Below are 20058 nucleotides of genomic sequence, written 5' to 3' on the forward strand. Positions count from 1 at the left end.
CTTCTAGCACTAGACAATCACCACATCTACTTTTCAGTCTCTTAGGTTTGCCCATTCTTGATATTTGGTGTAAATGGAATAATATGTGGGCTTTTGTGACTGGCTTCTTTCACTTAGCTTAATGTTTTTAGGGTTCATGCATGTTGTAGCATTGATCAGTATTTCATTCTTTTATTAATTGCTGATTAATGTTCTGTTATATGGACATATCACATTTTATGTATCCATTCATCAGTTGATAGATATTTGGGTTGTTTCTACTTTTTGGCTGTTATGAATAATGCTGCTAAGAGCATTTGTGTACTAGATTTTGTGTCATATGTTTTCACTTCTTTGGGTTGCTGACACTTCCTTATCCATTAAGAATTGACTTTGGGGTCATTTCCTCTATCACTTTTCCCTAGCCTCCTAGGCTGGATTGAATGTCTTTTCTGTCAGGCTCTGATGATGCTCTTGTATTACTACATAATATTGAAATGACCTGTTAGTATGTCTCTCTGCTCTACTCTTCTGTAAGTTTCTGGAGAGCAGCATCAGTGCCATAATTCAACTTATTCATAACTTCAGACATTAGAAAAGTTCACTTCATGTTTGTTGAATTAGAAAAACTGTAAAGCAATCAATGCTTTTGAATTAAAATATAATTCATCCTTTTTTTCTCTCTTATGTTCATTGGCTTTTTTAAAAAAAGTCTCTTAGAATGTATATTGACCTAACTCAACTTTATTTTCTTTTAAGGTCTGCAAAGAAAACAAAAAATGTTGCTAAAGAAAAAACACCAGATGAGAAAAAAGATGAAATAGAAAAAATAAAAGCATATCCCTATATGGAAGGCGAACCTGAGGATGATGTCTATTTAAAACGGTTATACCCGAGGCAGATATATGATGTGGAGAAAGCTGTTCACTTACTTAAGAAATTTCAAGTTCTTGACTTTACTGGTCCAAAGCAAAGTGTTTATCTTGATTTGACACTGGATATGACACAGGGAAGGAAGGTATGTAGAGTCTATGAAAATAAGTTTACTTGTGAACAGTGGCTCTATGAATTGGTGTTTCTTTATTTTATTTTATCTTATTTTATTTTATTGTTATTATTATTTTTGAGACAGGGTCTTGCTGTGTTGCCCAGGCTGGAGTGTGGTGGTATGATCTCAGCTTACTGCAGACTCCACCTCCTGGGCTCAGGTGATCCTGCCACCTCAGCTTCCTGAGTAGCTGGGACTACAGGTGTGTTCTACCATGCCCAGCTAATTTTTGTGCTTTTAGTAGAGATGAGATTTCCCCATTTTGCCCAAGCTGGTTTTGAACTCTTGGGCTCAAGCACTCTGCCCTCCTTGGCTTCCCAAAGTGCTGGGATTACATGCATGAGCTACTGCGCCTGGCCTCTTAATTTTAAAAATTACTACCTCTCATAATTTTTCGAAAACTTCATGCTCTTTCTGTACTTTAGCATGAAAAATATGTTTGTTCATTTAAAAATTTTCCAAATATAAAATTTGTTGAAAACACTCTAGAGAGTTAACATAGATTTCCTGTTTCCCCTAAGAGTCACTAGTATAAATTTCAACAAAAGTGTGTTAAAATTAATTGAGGTATCACTGTAACTTTGAAAAGTGACTTAAACTGCCTAGGTGACATGTTTCTTCTCTGTAAATGAGGGCTCTGAATTAGCTTAGTGTCCTTCAGATGTGTTCCTTGGGGTCCTGGTTTGAGACTTAAGTTTTCATAGGTGGAATTCCAAGCTCCTCACTCTTGCTTCAACCGAAGCTTCTCTGCTTTATTTGTTTATATACCGAAATTCCACAGAGTACTATTGATTATAAAACTCTAAATTAGAAGCAGGAAAGACACTAGCTTAATATTAAGATCTATTATATAGCCCTAAATCCCTAAATTTTATAAGCGTCTTGCTTAAGAGTTCTAATTTTTTTAGAAATGATTTTAATTTTTATTCTAAAGATGTCTCTTTTTTTGACAAACTAGAATGTATAAGTTTTTAAATGTAATTTAACAAGCTCAACAACAGCAATGCTAGAGCACCTAGGAGGAGGCAATACAACGCAGTCTTAAGAGCACAGGCTCTGGAGTCCGCCTGCAGTACAGACCGGAAACCTGCTTCATTGCTTTTTGAGTTTGGGCTTCTTTACTACATGACTTTGGGTTTAATGCTTAACCTCTTCAAATCTCAGTTTTTTCATCTCTTTCTAAAAGGGAATAAAAGGTCAAGGATTAAACGAGATAATACCTGTAAAGGACTTAGTATGTGCTTAATAATAATAGTCAACTTTTACTGAAAAATTTTCTGTATACCAGATACAATGCTAAATGTTTTGCATGTGTTTTCTCATTTAATTCTATAATAATCTCGTAAGAGGAAGTTGAGGCATAGAAAGTGAAATAACTTGCCAAAGGTCATAGAATAGGGGGCAAAGGTAAGATTTGAAGCAAGGCCTGTCTCGTTTCTTTGTTCTCATTTATTAGAAACAGTTTATAATAGCCATGTTACAATTTTTTATTTTGTATCAGAGTGTTACTGTTCTTTTATTTTGAAAATTTTGTACTGTTCAAGATGATCACTTTCTCAGTCAACCATTAGTGTAGTTCAAAATGATGTTTTGTAGCACCACAGGCTTCATTTCATACATGGAAGCTGCTTGTAAACTAGTGACATTGAAAAGATACTATTGCCTTCCTAAGGCTTTTTTTTTTTTTTTTTTTTTTTTTTTTGTTCTTCATAGAGTGCTTATACAACAAGCCAGTATTCCACAGGGGATGCTATTATTGCGACTGCTTACCATTGAGAAATTTGCTGAAACCAGTTGTGACATGTTAATGGCAAAGGAATGCCAGTCCGTAAAACTAAGCTGTATGACTGATATAAAGTATACTTAAGAATTTGTCCCTCCAGGCCAGTGCAGTGGCTCACACCTGTAATCCCAGCACTTTGAAAGGCTGAGGCGGGCAGATCATCAGGTCAGGAGATCGAGACCATCCTGCCTAACACAGTGAAACCCCATCTCTACTAAAAATACAAAAAAAAAAATTAGCCAGGCGTGGTGGCGGGTGCCTATGGTCCCAGCTACTCGGGAGGCTGAACCAGGAGAATGGCGTGAACCTGGGAGGCGGAGCTTGCAGTGAGCTGAGATCACGCCACTGCACTCCAGCCTAGGCGACAGAACAAGACTCTGACTCAAAAAAAAAAAAAAAGAAAGAGTTTGTTCCTCCTTGTCTGCAAAGAAATCCCCAGGAGGATGTTTCTACTCAAAATAAGGTTTTTCTAAAAATATTGATCTTTCAATCAGTTTTATTACGGGAACAACCACCTTTTCTTCCAAACCTTAAGGCTGCAGTAAAACTTTGGAGGGCCTAGAACTTGTTTCTCTGTAAAGTCTCCCTAAGAGATCTAGGCCTCAGGCCTCAATAGTTTCTGGTCAAAATGACTGGACAGATTAGTTTAGAGGTCCTGTAAAATCTCCACCTATATTAGCGTGCCTCAAATGCATGCCATTGTTTATTTAGGATTTTCCAATTGACTTTCTAAATAAATCTGAAAGTGGTGATGGTCTAGGTTGTTTCAAAAATAGAGTCAACTCAGAAGATCCCTTTAGGCTTGACATTTTGTCTTGGGTTTAGGGTTTACAATTCCTGATAGTTTCAAGCCAGTGATGGCAATTGGGGGTGACCTACTGGGCAGATCAGCTGGATATTGTCTATTGTTCAGCATGTATAGCTGTATTCATGTCTCCCTGATGGTGTCAGAAGATTACATGGGTTTAAAACAAATTTAATTGAAGGTAGCAAACATTTATTATTCATCAGATGGAAAGCATTGTACTAGTGCTGGGGAAGATGTTATGCAAACACATTTCATAATATTTGAGAGACTGTGATGAATGATGTAGAGATAGAAGCCAAGTGGCATGGGATTATGAAGCTGGAAAAAGATTTTAGTTTTTTATTCTCAAAAATATATAATCTTGAAAAAGTTTCTTGAAAAAGAAATATAATCTCTTGTGCTTTAAATTGTAATCGATGAATAGTAATTCATGAATAGTAATCAATGAGTAGTTCTGAATTAATGGAAGAACATAGAGTAGAATCAGAACACCGAAAACAAAACATGTCCGTTCTTGTTTTATATAGAGTATGTGAGAGACAGAAAAGATTAACTTTACATAATTATTTTTCCTTGTTGCGTGTTTAGAAAAACGTGGCGCCATTTACCAGTGTTCTTAGTTTGCCATACCCATTTGCTTCCGAAATCAATAAAGTTGCTGTATTTACAGAGGTAAGTAACTTCCATCAACTATTTATATCATTTAATTTTTTTTAGAGATCACTTAATTATTATTATTTAGAGATCACTTAATTATTAACCAATGATTAGCACCCTGAATAAATGGAGTTAGAGAAAATCCTAACATTCACCTAGTCCTATTTTCCCCTTTTGGAGCTCAAAACAGTTAGATGATTTGTTTGAGGTTATGTTATTAGCTTGAGAAAGAGCTAGATTAGAACATTAGTTTCATCATTACCAGAATGCTACATTATGTTTCTTACAAGAAACTGAAGAAAAGAGTGGAATTTATCAATTTATCCTACTAACTACTGCTTTCTGTTCAAACTTCCCTCCCCAAATAACAATAAGATGATTTTAAATCAGTGGAACCATTTAGTGCTGTGGGGCCTTAGAAACCACAACTTTTAAAAGAATCTAGTCTTTTTTTTTTTTTTTTTTTTTTTTTGAGATGGAATCTCGCTCAGTCGCCCAGTCTGGAGTGCAGTGGCGCAATCTCGGCTCACTGCAAGCTCCACCTTCCAGGTTCATGCCATTGTCCTGCCTCAGCTTCCCGAGTAGCTGGGACTACAGGCGCCTGCCACCACACCTGGCTAATTTTTTTTGTATTTTTAGTACAGAAGTGGGTTTCACCGTGTTAGCCAGGGTGGTCTTGATCTCCTGAGCTCGTGATCCACCCGCCTTGGCCTCCCAAAGTGCTGAGATTACAGGCGTGAGCCACTGCACTCCTAGCCGAAAGTATCTAGTCTTTATAAAACTGTCCTGTATTTATAAATGTTTGTTTCTAATGTGTTTATGAATTTCTTTTTTAATCATCCACAAACTACAATTGTTCTGAATGTAGTATCTCTGATTCTTTTAATTGAAAAGTGATGCATTCAGTTCTTCTTTGAGACAGGGTCTTGGTCTGTTGTCCAGGCTGGAGTACAGTGGTGCAGTCATACTCACTATAGCCTCAGACTCCTGGGCTCAAGCAATTCTCCTGCCTGCCTTAGCCTACTGAGTAGCTGGAACTACAGGTGCTAGCCACTATATGGCAGGCTAATGTTTTTTCTTTTTTGAGATGGAGTCTTGCTCTTGTTGCCCAGGCTGGAGTGCAATGGCGCGCTCTCGGCTTACCACAACCTCTGCCTCCCAGGTTCAAGCGACTCTCTTGCCTCAGCCTCCCGAGTAGCTATGATTACAGGCATACACCACCACACCTGGCTAATTTTGTATTTTTAGTACAGACAGTATTTCTCCATATTGGTCAGGCTGGTCTCCAACTCCTGACCTTAGGTGATCCGCCTGCCTTGGCCTCAAAGTGTTGACATTACGGGCATGAGCCACCACGCCCAGCATGGCAGGCTAATTTTTAAGATATTTTTTTTGTAGAGATGGGGGTCTCACTTTGTTGCCCAGGCTGGTCTGGAACTCCTGGCTTCAAGCAATCCTCTTGACTCAGCCTGCCAAAGTGTTGGGATTACAGGTGTGACTCACTGCACTTGGTTTGCATTTTCTTTTCTTTTTCTTTTTTTTTTTTTTGAGATGGAGTCTTACTCTGCCACTGAGGCTGGAGTGCAGTGGTGCAATCTCGGCTCACTACATCCTCCCCATCCTGGGTCCAAGGATTCTCCTGCCTCAGCCTCCTGAGTAGCTGGGACTACAGGTGTGTGCCACCATGTCCAGCCAATTTTTGTATTTTTAATAGAAACAGAGTTTTGCCATGTTGGCCAGGCTAGTCTTGAACTCCTGACCTCAGGGGAGCTACCCGCCTCAGTCTCCCAAACTTCTGGGATTACCAGTGTGATCCAGCCACATTTTCTTTTTTTTCTTTTTTTTTTTTTTTTTGAGACGGAGTCTCGCTCTGTCACCCAGGCCGGAGTGCAGTGCCCGGATCTCAGCTCACTGCAAGCTCCGCCTCCCGGGTTTATGCCATTCTCCTGCCTCAGCCTCCCGAGTAGCTGGGACTACAGGCGCCCGCCACCGCGCCCGGCTAGTTTTTTGTATTTTTTAGTAGAGACGGGGTTTCACCATGTTAGCCAGGATAGTCTCGATCTCCTGACCTCGTGATCCGCCCGTCTCGGCCTCCCAAAGTGCTGGGATTACAGGCTTGAGCCACCGCGCCCGGCCCACATTTTCAATTAAAAACAAAAGCTACAATTTGTACTTTGAACTGTGATACAACATACTTCAAAGCAGACTGAATGTATTTAAAATTAATGACTGATGTTCAAACTGTGTGTTTTGGTAGAATGCATCAGAGGTCAAAATAGCAGAAGAAAATGGAGCTGCATTTGCAGGAGGCACTAGTCTGATACAGAAGGTACAGTGTTGTTTTCATGTTCATTAGGTATAGAGATGATTCTCTTATCTTTGCCATTCTTTGATTTATTATATGTAGAACACTAGTCTCATATCTTACAATAAATAGTAGGTCTTTATAAGAGCAGGAAAAAAATTTCCAACCTTTTTCAGTTTCAAAATGAAGCTAGGAGAAAATGATCCAGACAGTCTTATTTTGTGTGTATATGTGTGTCTCTGTGTGTGTGTGTGTGTTTGAGACAAGGTCTCTCTCTGTTGCCCAGACTAGAATATGGTGGTGCAATTATGGCTCACTGCAGCCTTGAACTCCTGAGCTCCTGAGCTCAAGCAATCCTCCTGCTTCAGCCTTCTGAGTAGCTGGGACTAAAGGTGCATGCAACTACACTCGGCTAATTTTTTTGTAGAGATGGGGTTCTTGCTTGTTGCCCAGGCTGGTCCTGAACTCTTGTCATCAAGAAATCCTCCTGCCTTGGCCTCCCAAAGTACTGGGATTACAGGTGTGAGCCACCACACCCAACCTCAGATAGTCTAATATTGATTATATTTGACTTACATTATTGTGATGATGATGATGATTATTATTAATACTATTTTTTGCTTACTTCTTTTTTATCTACGAGAGTTTTGTGGATAGATAGGAAAGGGCAATGTGACTCTGGTTTTGAATGTAAGGTTTAAAATGAAATCCAAAAGGTTGCGTGGATTTCATTGATACCCATGGACACCTCTGTTCATGTTTTGAAGATCAAATATTTGTGGGTTTTTTTTTGGAGTGAAGGTGTAATTCACTTAGTAGATCATAAAGTATGGTATCTGCCCTCTATAATGTTGGTGCTTTTGGTTCCTGTTAATTTTTAGCTCCTAATCCTTTCAGAGTGGCATAGGCTCAGTATGGTAGCAACAAATGATTATATAGCCTGCCTTTAGAAAGTAACACAGCTGGCCGGGCGCGGTGGCTCAAGCCTGTAATTCCAGCACTTTGGGAGGCCGAGACGGGCGGATCACGAGGTCAGGAGATCGAGACCATCCTGGCTAACACGGTGAAACCCCGTCTCTACTAAAAACACACACAAAAAAAACTAGCCGGGCGAGGTGGCGGGCGCCTGTAGTCCCAGCTACTCGGGAGGCTGAGGCAGGAGAATGGCGTAAACCCGGGAGGCGGAGCTTGCAGTGAGCTGAGATCCGGCCACTGCACTCCAGCCCAGGCGACAGAGCAAGACTCCGTCTCAAAAAAAAAAAAAAAAAAAAAAAAAGAAAGTAACACAGCTTTGCTGGGTGCCGTGGCTCATGTCTGTAATCTCAGCACTTTGGGAGGCTGAGGTGGGCAGATCACTTGAGGCCAGGAGTTTGGGACCATCCTGACCAACACGGTGAATCCCCACCTCTCCTAAAAATACAAAAATTAGCCAGGCGTGGTGGTGCATGCCTGTAATCCCAGCTACTTGGGAGGCTGAGGCATGAGAATCTCTTGAGGAGTTTGTAGTGAGCCGAGATTGCGCCTACACTCCAGCCTAGGCAACAGAATGAGACTCTGTCTCCAAAAAATTAATAAATAAAATAAATAAACAAATAAATAAATAAGAAAATAACGGAGCTTGGGGAGCCACTTTGAAACCAAGGACTTTTTTTTTTCCTTTTTAAGAGGTAGGAAGAAGAGGCATGGAGTTATTTCTGAAAATACAAAAGATTTTTCTTAGTGTTCTCTCTGAAAGTTTCTCCTCTAAATAAAATCATTTATGTTATGGATTTTTTTTTATTATTATACTTTAAGTTCTAGGGCACATGTGCACAACGTTCAGGTTTGTTACGTATGTATGTATGTGCCATGTTGGTGTGCTGCACCCATTAACTCGTCATTTACATTAGGTATATCTCCTGATGCTATCCCTCCCTCCTCCCCCAACCCCACGACAGGCCCTGGTGTGTGATGTTCCCCACCCTATCAATTCAACAAGAAGAGCCAACTATCCTAAATATATATGCACCCAATACAGGAGCACCCAGGTTCATAAAGCAAGTACTTAGAGACCTACAAAGAGACTTAGACTCCCACACAATAATAATGGGAGACTTTAACAACCCACTGTTAACATTAGACAGATCAACGAGACAGAAAGTTAGCAAGAATATCCAGGAGTTGAACTCAGCTCTGCAGCAAGTGGACCTAATAGACATCTACAGAACTCTCCACCCCAAATCAACAGAATATATATTCTTCTCAGCACCACATCACACTTATTCCAAAATTGACCACATAGTTGGAAGTAAAGCACTCCTCAGCAAATGTACAAGAACAGAAATTATAACAAACTGTCTCTCAGACCACAGTGCAATCAAACTAGAACTCAGGATTGAGATACTGAAAACCGCTCAACTACATGGAAACTGAACAACCTGCTCCTGAATGACTACTGGGTACCTAACGAAATGAAGGCAGAAATAAAGATGTTCTTCAAAACCTATGACAACAAAGACACAACATACCAGAATCTCTGGGACACATTTAAAGCAGTGTGTAGAGGGAAATTTATAGCACTAAATGCCCACAAGAGAAAGCAGGACAGATCTAAAATTGACACCCTAACATCATAATTAAAAGAACTAGAGAAGCAAGAGAAAAACACATTCGAAAGCTAGCAGACAGCAAGAAATAACTAAGATCAGAGCAGAACTGAAGGAGATGGAGACACAAAAAACCCTTCAAAAAAATCAGTGAATCCAGGAACTGGTTTTTTGAAAAAATAAACAAAATTGATAGACCTCTAGCAAGACTAATAAAGAAGAAAAGAGAGAAGAATCAAATAGACACAATAAAAAATGATAAAGAGGATATCGCCACCAATCCCACAGAAATACAGACTACCATCAGAGAATACTGTAAACACCTCTACACAAATAAACTAGAAAATCTGGAAGAAATGGATAAATTCCTAGACACACCCTCCCAAGACTAAACCAGGAAGAAATTGAATCCCTGAATAGACCAATAATAGGCTCTGAAATTGAGGCAATAATTAATAGCCTGTCAACCAAAAAGAGTCCAGGACCAGACGAATTCACAGCCGAGTTCTGCCAGAGGTACAAAGGAGCTGGTACCATTCCTTCTGAAACAATTCTGATCAATAGAAAAAGAGGGAATCCTCCCTAACTCATTTTATGAGGCCAGCATCATCCTGATACCAAAGCCTGGCAGAGACACAACAAAAAAAGAGAACTTTAGACCAATATCCCTGATGAACATCGATGCAAAAATCCAATAAAATACTGGCAAACCGAATCCAGCAGCACATCAAAAAGCTTATCCACCATGATCAAGTGGGCTTCATCCCTGGGATGCAAGGCTGGTTCAACATACGCAAATCAATAAACGTAATCCAGCATATAAAGAGAACCAAACACAAAAACCACTTGATTATCTCAATAGATGCAGAAAAGGCCTTTGACAAAATTCAACAGCGCTTCATGCTAAAATCTCTCAATAAACTAGGTATTCATGGGATGTATCTCAAAATAATAAGAGCTATTTATGACAAACCCACAGCCAATATCATACTGAATGGGCAAAACCTGGAAGTATTCCCTTTGAAAACTGGCACAAGACAGGGATGCCCTCTTTCACCACTCCTATTCAACGTAGTGTTCTGGCCAGGGCAGAAGTTTTGGCTAGGGCAATCAGGCAGGATAAAGAAATAAAGGGTATTCAATTAGGAAAAGAGGAAGTTAAATTGTCCCTGTTTGCAGATGACATGATTGTGTATTTAGAAAACCCCATCGTCTCAGCCCGGAATCTCCTTAAGCTGATAAGCAACTTCAGCAGTCTCAGGATACAAAATCAATGTGCAAAAATCAGAAGCATTCCTATATGTTATGGAATTTTTTCTGGGGAGGAGGAAGTAGACAGGAAATAGTGACTTGAAAATTTATCCTTTGTCCCATATTCAAATTTTCATTTGGGGAACTTTTAACTGGACACATCCTTTGAGATATACAGCAGTGCTCATAGTTTTTTTTTTCCTCCCCTAAAAGTACTCTAAATTTGGTGAGGATTCTGGATTTTTAAAGAGGGTCTTCAGAGTGATTTTTGGTTGCAGAACTAGTGAAAAGTAGGAAGAGTATGCTTTAATACAGGTTCTAGGCCAAGTCTGTGGTACCCAGTTCTTTCTGATGTATTATTAATTTTAATTAAAAAATTATTAAAACTTTTTTAATTATTAAAAAATAATCATCACAAATGTTTGGGAATTTGAGAATAGAGCTGGGTGTCTAGAATCAGACAACTAATCTTGAGTTTGTATACAGCTTTCTTTTTTTTTTTTTGTATACAGCTTTCTATTTTCTTCTTGCAACCACAAAAGTTACCTTGTAGAACTGTCATAGCCACTCCTCTGGTTCTTTTTTTTTTTTTTTTTTTTTTTTTGAGACAGAGTGTCGTTTCATCACCCAGGCTGGAGTGCAGTGGGGTGATCTTGGCTCACTGCAACCTCTGCCTCCTGAGTTCAAGTGATTCTCCTGCCTCAGCCTCCCTAGTAGCTGAGATTACAAGTGCCTGCCACCATGCCTGGCTAATGTTTGTATTTTTAGTAGAGACGGAGTTTTGCCACATTGGCCAGGCTGGTCTTGAACTCCTGGCCTCAACTGATCTGCCCACCTCAGCCTCCCAAAGTGTTGGGATTATAGGCATGAGCCACTGCTCCCGGCCAAGCCACCACACCTAGCCTTTGGTTCTTAAATGTTAAGCAAGGAGTTACTTCTCAAGAAAGAAATGGTAATGGAGCAGAAAGTGATGAAGCTGTAAGTTCAGTAAATGAAACACATTTTTTAAAGTAACCCAAATAAGGAAGACAAAGACATTTTAAAATTCTGTAGTATAGAAAATATTAACAGGTACAGAATTTCTCTTTAGGGCCCCAGTAGAGGGTCTGTTAATAGAGAGAGCATGCCACCTGTGTACAGCATCATAGAATAAGTTTGCAAGTTACCCCATGGTGACTTTTTAAAGCTAGTCCATGTTATTTTTAGAAGGTATTCAGGTTATGAAGTAAATTTAATACAGTTTTGTAAATAATACTATGGCTGCAATTTTTTATACATTCCTGTGTTTTTAATGTATCATTTTACTTAGCTCTGTAAAATGCCAAGTAGGATAAATATACATAGTCATTTCTTTTCTTTTCTTTTTTCTTTTTGAGATGGAGTTTCACTCTTGTTGCCCAGGCTGGAGTGCAATGGCGCAGTCTCGGCTCACTGGTCCCGAACTCCTGACCTCAGGCAATCCAACCTGCCTCAGCCTCCTGAAGTGCTGGGATTACAGGTGTGAGCCACCGTGCCACATAGTAATTTCTTGGATAATACATTCATTTATTAAATTTATTTTACTTTATTTTGAAACATCACAGATATGCCTGGTTCTGAGTGATTTTAAAGTAAATTCATATTTTCACTCGTCTCTAAGAGCATGATTTCCAGCCACCGTTTTTTAATATTCCAAGATATAATCTTACTTACAGCATAACTTCCAAACATAATTTTAATTTAAAGGAACATGTCATAGAATTAGGATTGGAAAGTCTTGGAATAGAAATCTCACATACAGTTCTTTGACATTTAGAAATTACCTCTGCTTTCCTATTTCCAGTGATGAGAGCCCTGGTTCTGGACCCACACTGCCTGTATTTCAGTTCTAGTTCTGCCTCTTAGGTGTGTACAGACTGACTCATCCTCCCCTGAGCCCTCAGTTTTTTAAATCTGGAATGTGTGGTCAATATTGGTACCTGTCTCAAGGGTTGTGGTGAAGACTGGGTGTTCTAAATTATATTAAACGTTTAGCAGAATGCTTGGCACATGAGAAGTGCCCATTTAATGTAAGTTACTGTTAAGGAGAGGAGAGTATGTTAATTAAGGACTAAAAATTTGTACAAAGAATAGTAACAGAAGGATAAAATTCCATAGTCATTGCTTAATTTTGTCAGAATTCAAGTTTTTAATTCACTGTGTACCCCTAAATCAAGGCTTTGAATGGCATATTGTGGTAAGATTTCATACAAAGAGAATCATTGATAAAATATTTCTTGCTCAGGCAGTGGCACGATCTTGGCTTACTGCAACCTCTGCCTTCCTGGCTTCAAGCTATCCTCTCACCTCAGCTTCCGGTTACCTGGGACTACAGACGTGTGCTACCACGCCTGGCTAATTTTTGTATTTTTTGTAGAGACGGGGTTTCGCCTTATTGCCCAGGCTAATTTCAAACTCCTGAGCCCAATTGATTTGCCTGCTTTGATCTCCCAAAGTGCTGGGATTACAGGTGTGGAGTTTAAGTGGAGTATATTGTATATTTAAGTGAAGTATATTAAGTGGAGTTTAAGTGGAGTATATTGTACTAGTATAATAGTTATTTTAGGCGCTTGCCTGAATTAATAAAAATGTTTTCTAAAAATTGAATATTAATTCCTTTGTTCTGAGAATGGATATAGAGTATGAATAATAAACTATAAATGAACTCGTCTTTGATCACCCCCTCTTCTTTTATTCTTAGTTATTGGTGTTAAGGAAATTTTTAGTTTCAGTTCTTTGTGAAAATAATTATAAATTCAGTTCTCTGATGCTCTAAATTTAGGAAGCTAGTGGTTGCTAGTGAGTTTGGCAGTTAGTGGTTATTAATTTTACATGTGATCTGTTGCAAAATTTTCAGCTTTTGTAGGTTTCTTCCGTTTTAATAAATATATGAATTTAACTTTGTGGGATTCTGTGAGCCATGCACACATTCATTGCTGTGTTTTAACTTGTGACACTTTTGCCTAACACAACCCAAAAGAAGAAACCATTAATTTTTTTTTTTTTTTAATGGATGTGACTGTTTTTAAAGTAAAGGAAAATGTTTTGCTTCTGATGGTTTTTATAATTGGCAGGTGTATTTGTATGATCCTTGTGTTTGAAGAAAAGAATTGTGTTTAATGTCTGTTTTCTGAATTATAAAGGAAATGACTACGTTGTACTTTTTCAGAATGATAAAGCTTTTCATCTCATCTGCGGTCACCTTTCTTTTTTTTTATTTTCAGATTTGGGATGATGAAATTGTTGTAGACTTTTATGTAGCCGTTCCAGAAATAATGCCTGAACTTAATCGATTAAGGAAGAAGCTGGGTAAAAGATTTCCAAGGGTTTCTCGAAGTAAGAGAATTCCTATTATTTCAATATCCTGTCAACAACTTTCTTGTGAACTTTGCTTAGTTAAGAAACAAAATTGTTCATATATATGTAGAATAAATAGTGTGTCCTGGTATTTGAGTTTGAGTTACAAGAACCTATGGGTTTGATTTTTTTTTTCCCCGCTTTGGCATTAATACTGGTAATCTAATATGATTTGAAAACCTAGTTACTTTATAATACCAGTTTTAAAAATTTAGATCAAAGTCTAGCTCCCAATTAGTGAAATGTATTATCCACTCAGTATATTATCATCATACTGTTTTATTGGCTTTCATCCCTGTTTATCAATATAATATGTATGCCCAGTTATTTAAAAGTGTTAAATGTATGTATGAATGTTGACCATATGCATGGCTCTCGAGCTAATTTCTCTTAAGAAGTTTTCTGCTTATGGATATTTTCTCCTTAAGAAATCGAATAAGAAAGTTAAGATCACTAAATAAAGAGCTATGTTATAAAGTGTAAGGTATTATATAATAAATTTAAAAAGTGCTAGGGATGTTCAGTGGAGGTGGAGTTTACACGTAGGTGGGGAATCAGGGAAGGCATCATAAAAGAGGTAACATTTAAACATAAAGTAACAGTAATTGGATGAATTGATTGAGGAGAATATTATTTTAAGAAGAAGGAGTGAATTAATCATAAACACTAAGTCAGAAATCATAGGCCAGGTACAAGAAATATTAATTAGCTCTCTTTGACTGTGGGGAATGGTGCCCTTACATTGACATAGAAGAGAATAGTGGGATATGATGTTGGAAAGGTAGATTGATGCCGTATTGAGAAGAACTTTGAATGATGGGCTAATGAGCACGAACATCTGCATTCTATATTCAGCAGGACTACCTTAGAAGTTTTTGAGATGGGAGTGACATAATCTGTTCTTTAGAGCTTTAATCTGGCAAGAGGTTTTAAGATAATTGAAATGAGAGACAGGGAAACCAGTTTGGGTGCAATGGCAAGAGACTAATAAGTGTAATGTTGAAGCTAAGGTCTTCATAACAAGACTGGAGTGAAGTGTATAAACATCAAGGATATTAGGACTTAGCAATTAATTAGGAATGGACAGGTTGAGGGGGAGAAAAGGAAGAGTCGAATGATACTGAGGTTTTTTAAGACTAGAGACCTCTCCTAATAAGTGCCATCATTAATGGAAATGGAGTGCATTTGAGAGGAAAACAAGTTCACTTGCTGACACAGTTTGTTTTAGGTAGTGCTGGATGTCTGGTATATTATTATTTCAAATAAAAATTTGTAGTGTAAACAGAACAAATATTTTAAAATTGTGTTAGTAGGTTTGTCTCCAAATTTTAACTCTAATTGAGCTAAAAAAATCCTGCTAAAATGTTTATATATCCTAGCCACTAACAACTTGTCTGAATTCTAGATCATGACCTGTAAATTAAATTCAAATGGACTTTCTAGTTCTTTTGTTGTGTTAGAGTTTTGTTTGATTATTTTTGATAGCATGCATTAAGTCATAAATATTTATTAGATTTTGAACTGGTGTCTGGCACTTTTTATTAGTGATTTCCCTTACAGCAGTATTTGTTATCATGGAATCCAGTTTATATTCTTTCTTAAGTAAGACCTAAAACTGAACATATTTTAAAAATTAAACCAGAATTGCAGTTGAATTTGATGAAAATATTTCTCATAAATTTTTTGTGTTTAATTAAATTCAAGCTCAAATCAGAGCAAAACAAACAGTACTAAATATAGTCAAAACCAAAAATGAATACTAGTATATTTGTATTCTAGATATCTAGCTCCTTGCTTTGCATGATGAACTGATTTTTTTTTTTTTTTTTTGAGACAGAGTCTCGCTCTGTCGCCCAGGCTGGAGTGCAGTGGCCGGATCTCAGCTCACTGCAAGCTCCGCCTCCCAGGTTCACGCCATTCTCCTGCCTCAGCCTCCCGAGTAGCTGGGACTACAGGTGCTCGCCACCGCGCCCGGCTAGTTTTTTTGTAGTTTTTAGTAGAGACGGGGTTTCACCGTGTTAGCCAGGATGGTCTCGATCTTCTGACCTCGTGATCCGCCCGTCTCGGCCTCCCAAAGTGCTGGGATTACAGGCTTGAGCCACCACGCCCGGCCGAACTGATTTTTAAGAGACATTAATTTTGTCATCTTTGCTACTTTATCCATTCTCTGTATAACCCTTTTAACTTCTTTTTTTTTTTAAGCCTTGAGGGGTTTTGGTTTTTTTCCCCATAGTCATCTCAATATTTGGAACCTTTTTTAGTTTTCAAATAACTTATTTCTTTATTCCAAATAATAACTTTCCTAATAAAATGTCTATTAGTGAGCTTTACTTTATTTCTCCTTTCATAATGAATTACAACTTCACATATCATGGTCAAGTACCTAAGTATGTTTTTCCCCTCCCATTTGCTTAGGCACCTTGAGAGAAGAGATGGACCTTTTCCCTTCTCTGACACCTTCTTTTCACCCCAACATGATCTGTTTAATGGCACTGGTAAAACATTTGTGTTCTTTAGACATGAAGACAAATGATCAACCTGTCAAAAATGTTAAACAGAATACATGAGATGTGCATTAGAACAAATGAAGCTTCTATTATGCATTTTCAAAGCTCATTCAGATTCTTGTTTAAGAACATTTGATTCCCCCTATATCCAACAAAAGTCTTCAGTGTAAAATAGAAATCACATTTTGAGCAAGTGGAGAAAATTAAAAAACAAGCTCCTGCAGCTGAGCTCATTAGTTTCCCATTTCCAGTTTTACTAATGGGAGTGGGCGTGTGTACATGCAGCTTGCTTAATGCTGCATTTATTCATTTTATTTTAATTGCTTACATAACTGTAGGCAAGTTCTTTATTTTTCAAATGCTCATTTAAAAAATAGAGTATAAAATGTTTTTTTTAAAGACTTGTTTTCTCAATATTTCTTTTTTGTTTTATTAAAACCGGTTTTTTACAATTCCTTCTAAGAAATTTGGTTTTATTTTGCTTATCATCTGGCTTCCTCCCCAATATAAGAACCCTCTGTAATTCTTTCATCTCTAATATAGATATGTTTTATTAATTGAAACTTTTTTATTTCTATTCTTATTTATAAATTAGCATTTAGAAACCAAAAACACTAGTGTGAAAAATATCTTTTTTTTTTTTTGAGACAGAGTTTCCCTCTGTTGGCCAGGCTGGAGTGCAGGGGCGCAATCTTGGCTAACTGTAACCTCCGCCTCCTGGGTTCAAGTGATTCTGCCTCAACCTCCCAAGTAGCTGCGATTACAGGCACTTGCCACCATGCCCAGCTAATTTTTGTATTTTTAGTAGAGACATGTTGGCCAGGCTGGTCCTGAACTCCTTACCTCAGGTAATCTGCCTGCCTCAGCCTCCTAAAGTGCTTGGCCTCCCAAAGTGCTGGGATTACAGCGTGAGCCACTGTGCCCAGCCAAAAAAAAGTCTTGACTTAACCTGTGATAGGTACTGTGGCATATATGGGAGCAGTTAAATTCTTTTATACTGTACTAAGTTATTGTCAGGTAAGAGAGAAAGGGACATGATTAGAAAATTAGAATTACACTTGTTTGCATTCCTCTTAACTTGTAACTCTTAGACTTGAACACTAGTGCTCTATTCGATGTCTTGTCCAAAGGATATCTCAGCAGACTTGTCCAAAAGATATTCACATCTTCTGAGCAGGACACTGCTTTCTGTAAGGAAGTTGGTGTTGTATCATACATGAGACTCATGGATATTAAAGTTCTTGTAATGTGTAGTATTTTTAACTCGTAGAATAATACCTTGTACTTCAGGGTTTTGTTTGCATTATTGGAACAATCAGAAGTTTTGGTTATATAAGGGAAAATACCAAAACAGAGAATTTTTGCAAGGTAATGAATTTGATTTTTTTCTAAATTTCTACCCCTTCACATATTAGTTTAAAAATTATCCATGTATGAAATACTCCATTAATGATTAGGTACTGTTACAATTGTTATAGATGAATTATGGATCTATTGCAGCTGGTTCTGTTATGCTTTCCTTTGCTTCCTTTACTCCAGCCATGGTGGCCTCCTTGGTCTTCTCATATACACTTAGTGCTCTCCCTCCTCAGGTCTTTGGATTTACTGTTGCATGGGTCTGTAGTAGTACTGTTTGGTTACTTGCCTTGCTCACTTTCTTATTTGAACATCATCTAAACAGAGAGACCTTGCATGACCATCCTATATAAAATATTACTCCCACTTCCTATTATCACTAAATGTCATTATTATGCTTTTATATTCATTTTAGGGCATATCACTCTTAGCATCTTTCTGTGTGTGTGTGATGTGTGTTCAGTTCCTCTCATTAGAACAAGGATGGTTTTGTTTTGTCCATTGCTACATTCCCATTGCCTAGAATATAGTACCTGGAAAATAGTACATACTCTACAAATATTTGAATGAATGAATGAACATTTAATACAGCACTCATTCAGTTGGTAGAAGATATAGGATTAAACTGTAATTTAAAAATAGAGTATAAATTTTTTTTTTTTTTTTTTTTTTAAAGACAGAGTTTCACTCTGTCACCTAGGCTGGAGCACAGTGGTACATTTTGACTCACTGCAACTTCCCCCTCCTGGGTTCATACAATTCTCCTGCCTCAGCCTCCCGAGTAGCTGAGATTACAGGTGTCCGCTACCATGCCCGGGTAATTTTTTTTGTATTTTTAGTAGAGATGGGGTTTCACTATGTTGGCCAGGCTGGTCTCGAACTCCTGACCTCAAATGATCCACCTCCCTCGGCTTCCCAAAGTGCTGGGATTACATGTGTGAGCCACCACACCCAGCTTGGACTATATACAATTTATAGATTTTTTATTAGAATAATAGTATTTATAGTAGTTAGTATCTGCTAGGTGCCAAGCCTTGGGTGTGATAACAGTGAACAAGACAGACAAAGTTCTTGTGGTCATAGAACTAACAGTTTTGTTTTCTGCAGTAGAGAAACTGGTTTAACTTTTAACAGTTACTTATGCTCAGATTTTTTTTTTCTTTTCTTTTCTTTTTTTTTTTTTTTTTTTGAGACAGAGTCTTACTGTGTCACCCAGGCTGGAGTGCAGAGCCACAATCTTGGCTCACTGCAACCTCTGCCTCCTGGGTTCAAGTGATTCTCCTGCCTCAGCCACCAGAGTAGCTGGGACTATAGGCATGTACCGCCACACCTGGCTAATTTTTTTTTGTTTTTCTTGTTTTTTTTGTTTTTTAATTTTTAGTAGAGACGAGATTTTGCCATGTTGGCCAGGCTGGTCTTGAACTCATGAGCTCAAGTGATCTGCCTGCTGTGGTCTCCTAAAGTGCTGGGATTACAGGCATGAGCCACTGTGCCTGGCCACTTATGCTCAGATTTGTTTAAACAAACAAAAAGCAAATCACAACCCCCCTCACCCCTGCACCTTCATTTGATTCAACTATCCTTTCTAGCTGCAATCTTAGTTTTTTATGTTGTTTTATATTAAGTTTTTCAAATAATGGTCTTCAGACATTAGCTTCATTTTGTTACCAAGCATTAGTATTCCTTACAGCTTTTTCTTCCATAACTTAGCTAAAATATTGCTCTCTCAATTATCACAGGTTTTTCTTTTGCCATATTCAAAAGTCTGTTCTTAGTTTTCTGTTTCTTGAAACTTCTTTCAGGAGGTAACATATGCAATCCTAACTCAGCTCTTTTCTAACTATTTCTTAACTTTGTTTTCCTTGATTAAAAAAAAGAAAAGAGAAAGTATATTAGGAGGAAATACTTGATTGTATAGTATAGATTATGTTCATTATGGAAATTGAATAGAGAATTAAAGGAAAAGAAAGTGAAAGGAAGAAAGAAAATGAAGATAGAAGAGCCTAAAAACATGGAGAAAAATGAAAGTGGAGAAAGAGGAAGGCAGTTACACAGCAGTAAGGGATAGCAAAGCCCTAGAAATAGCAGTGATGATTTAACATTTGGCTGTATTGAAAAGCATAGTAGAATAGCGGTTAGCATAGATCTCTCTTTGTCTTGAGTTTGTCACTTACTGTGACCTTGAGCAAACTTTTTAACATTTTGTGCCTTTATTTATTCATCTACAAAATGAGTTTCATTATAACATGCATCCCATACTGTTTTTGTGATAATGTATGAAACACAAGCTGGGTACATAACATACGATGTGTGGGCCATGATTATCATTAGCTCCCTATCATTCCTAAAGTAACTATTCATTCTCCACAATTACTTTAGGAGAAGCTATTCTTTTTCATGTATT

At 37.8% G+C, this 20058-nt stretch overlaps 1 protein-coding gene across 2 annotated transcripts in view; it reads left to right on the forward strand.

Moving 5' to 3' along the window:
* MRPL1 (mitochondrial ribosomal protein L1) overlaps positions 1-20058 on the forward strand; it is a 92341-nt gene that overhangs the window by 22523 nt on the left and 49760 nt on the right. The window contains exons 3-6 of one of the 2 annotated variants that reach the window (XM_007998986.3): positions 739-997; positions 4207-4290; positions 6533-6604; positions 13659-13770. In XM_007998986.3, the coding sequence (XP_007997177.1) occupies positions 739-997; positions 4207-4290; positions 6533-6604; positions 13659-13770 (527 nt within the window). The remainder of the gene's footprint in view (positions 1-738; positions 998-4206; positions 4291-6532; positions 6605-13658; positions 13771-20058) is intronic. The other variant, XM_007998987.3, reaches the window with a different exon arrangement.

This window comes from Chlorocebus sabaeus, chromosome 7 (genome assembly GCF_047675955.1).
Source record: "Chlorocebus sabaeus isolate Y175 chromosome 7, mChlSab1.0.hap1, whole genome shotgun sequence".
NCBI lineage: Eukaryota > Metazoa > Chordata > Mammalia > Primates > Cercopithecidae > Chlorocebus > Chlorocebus sabaeus.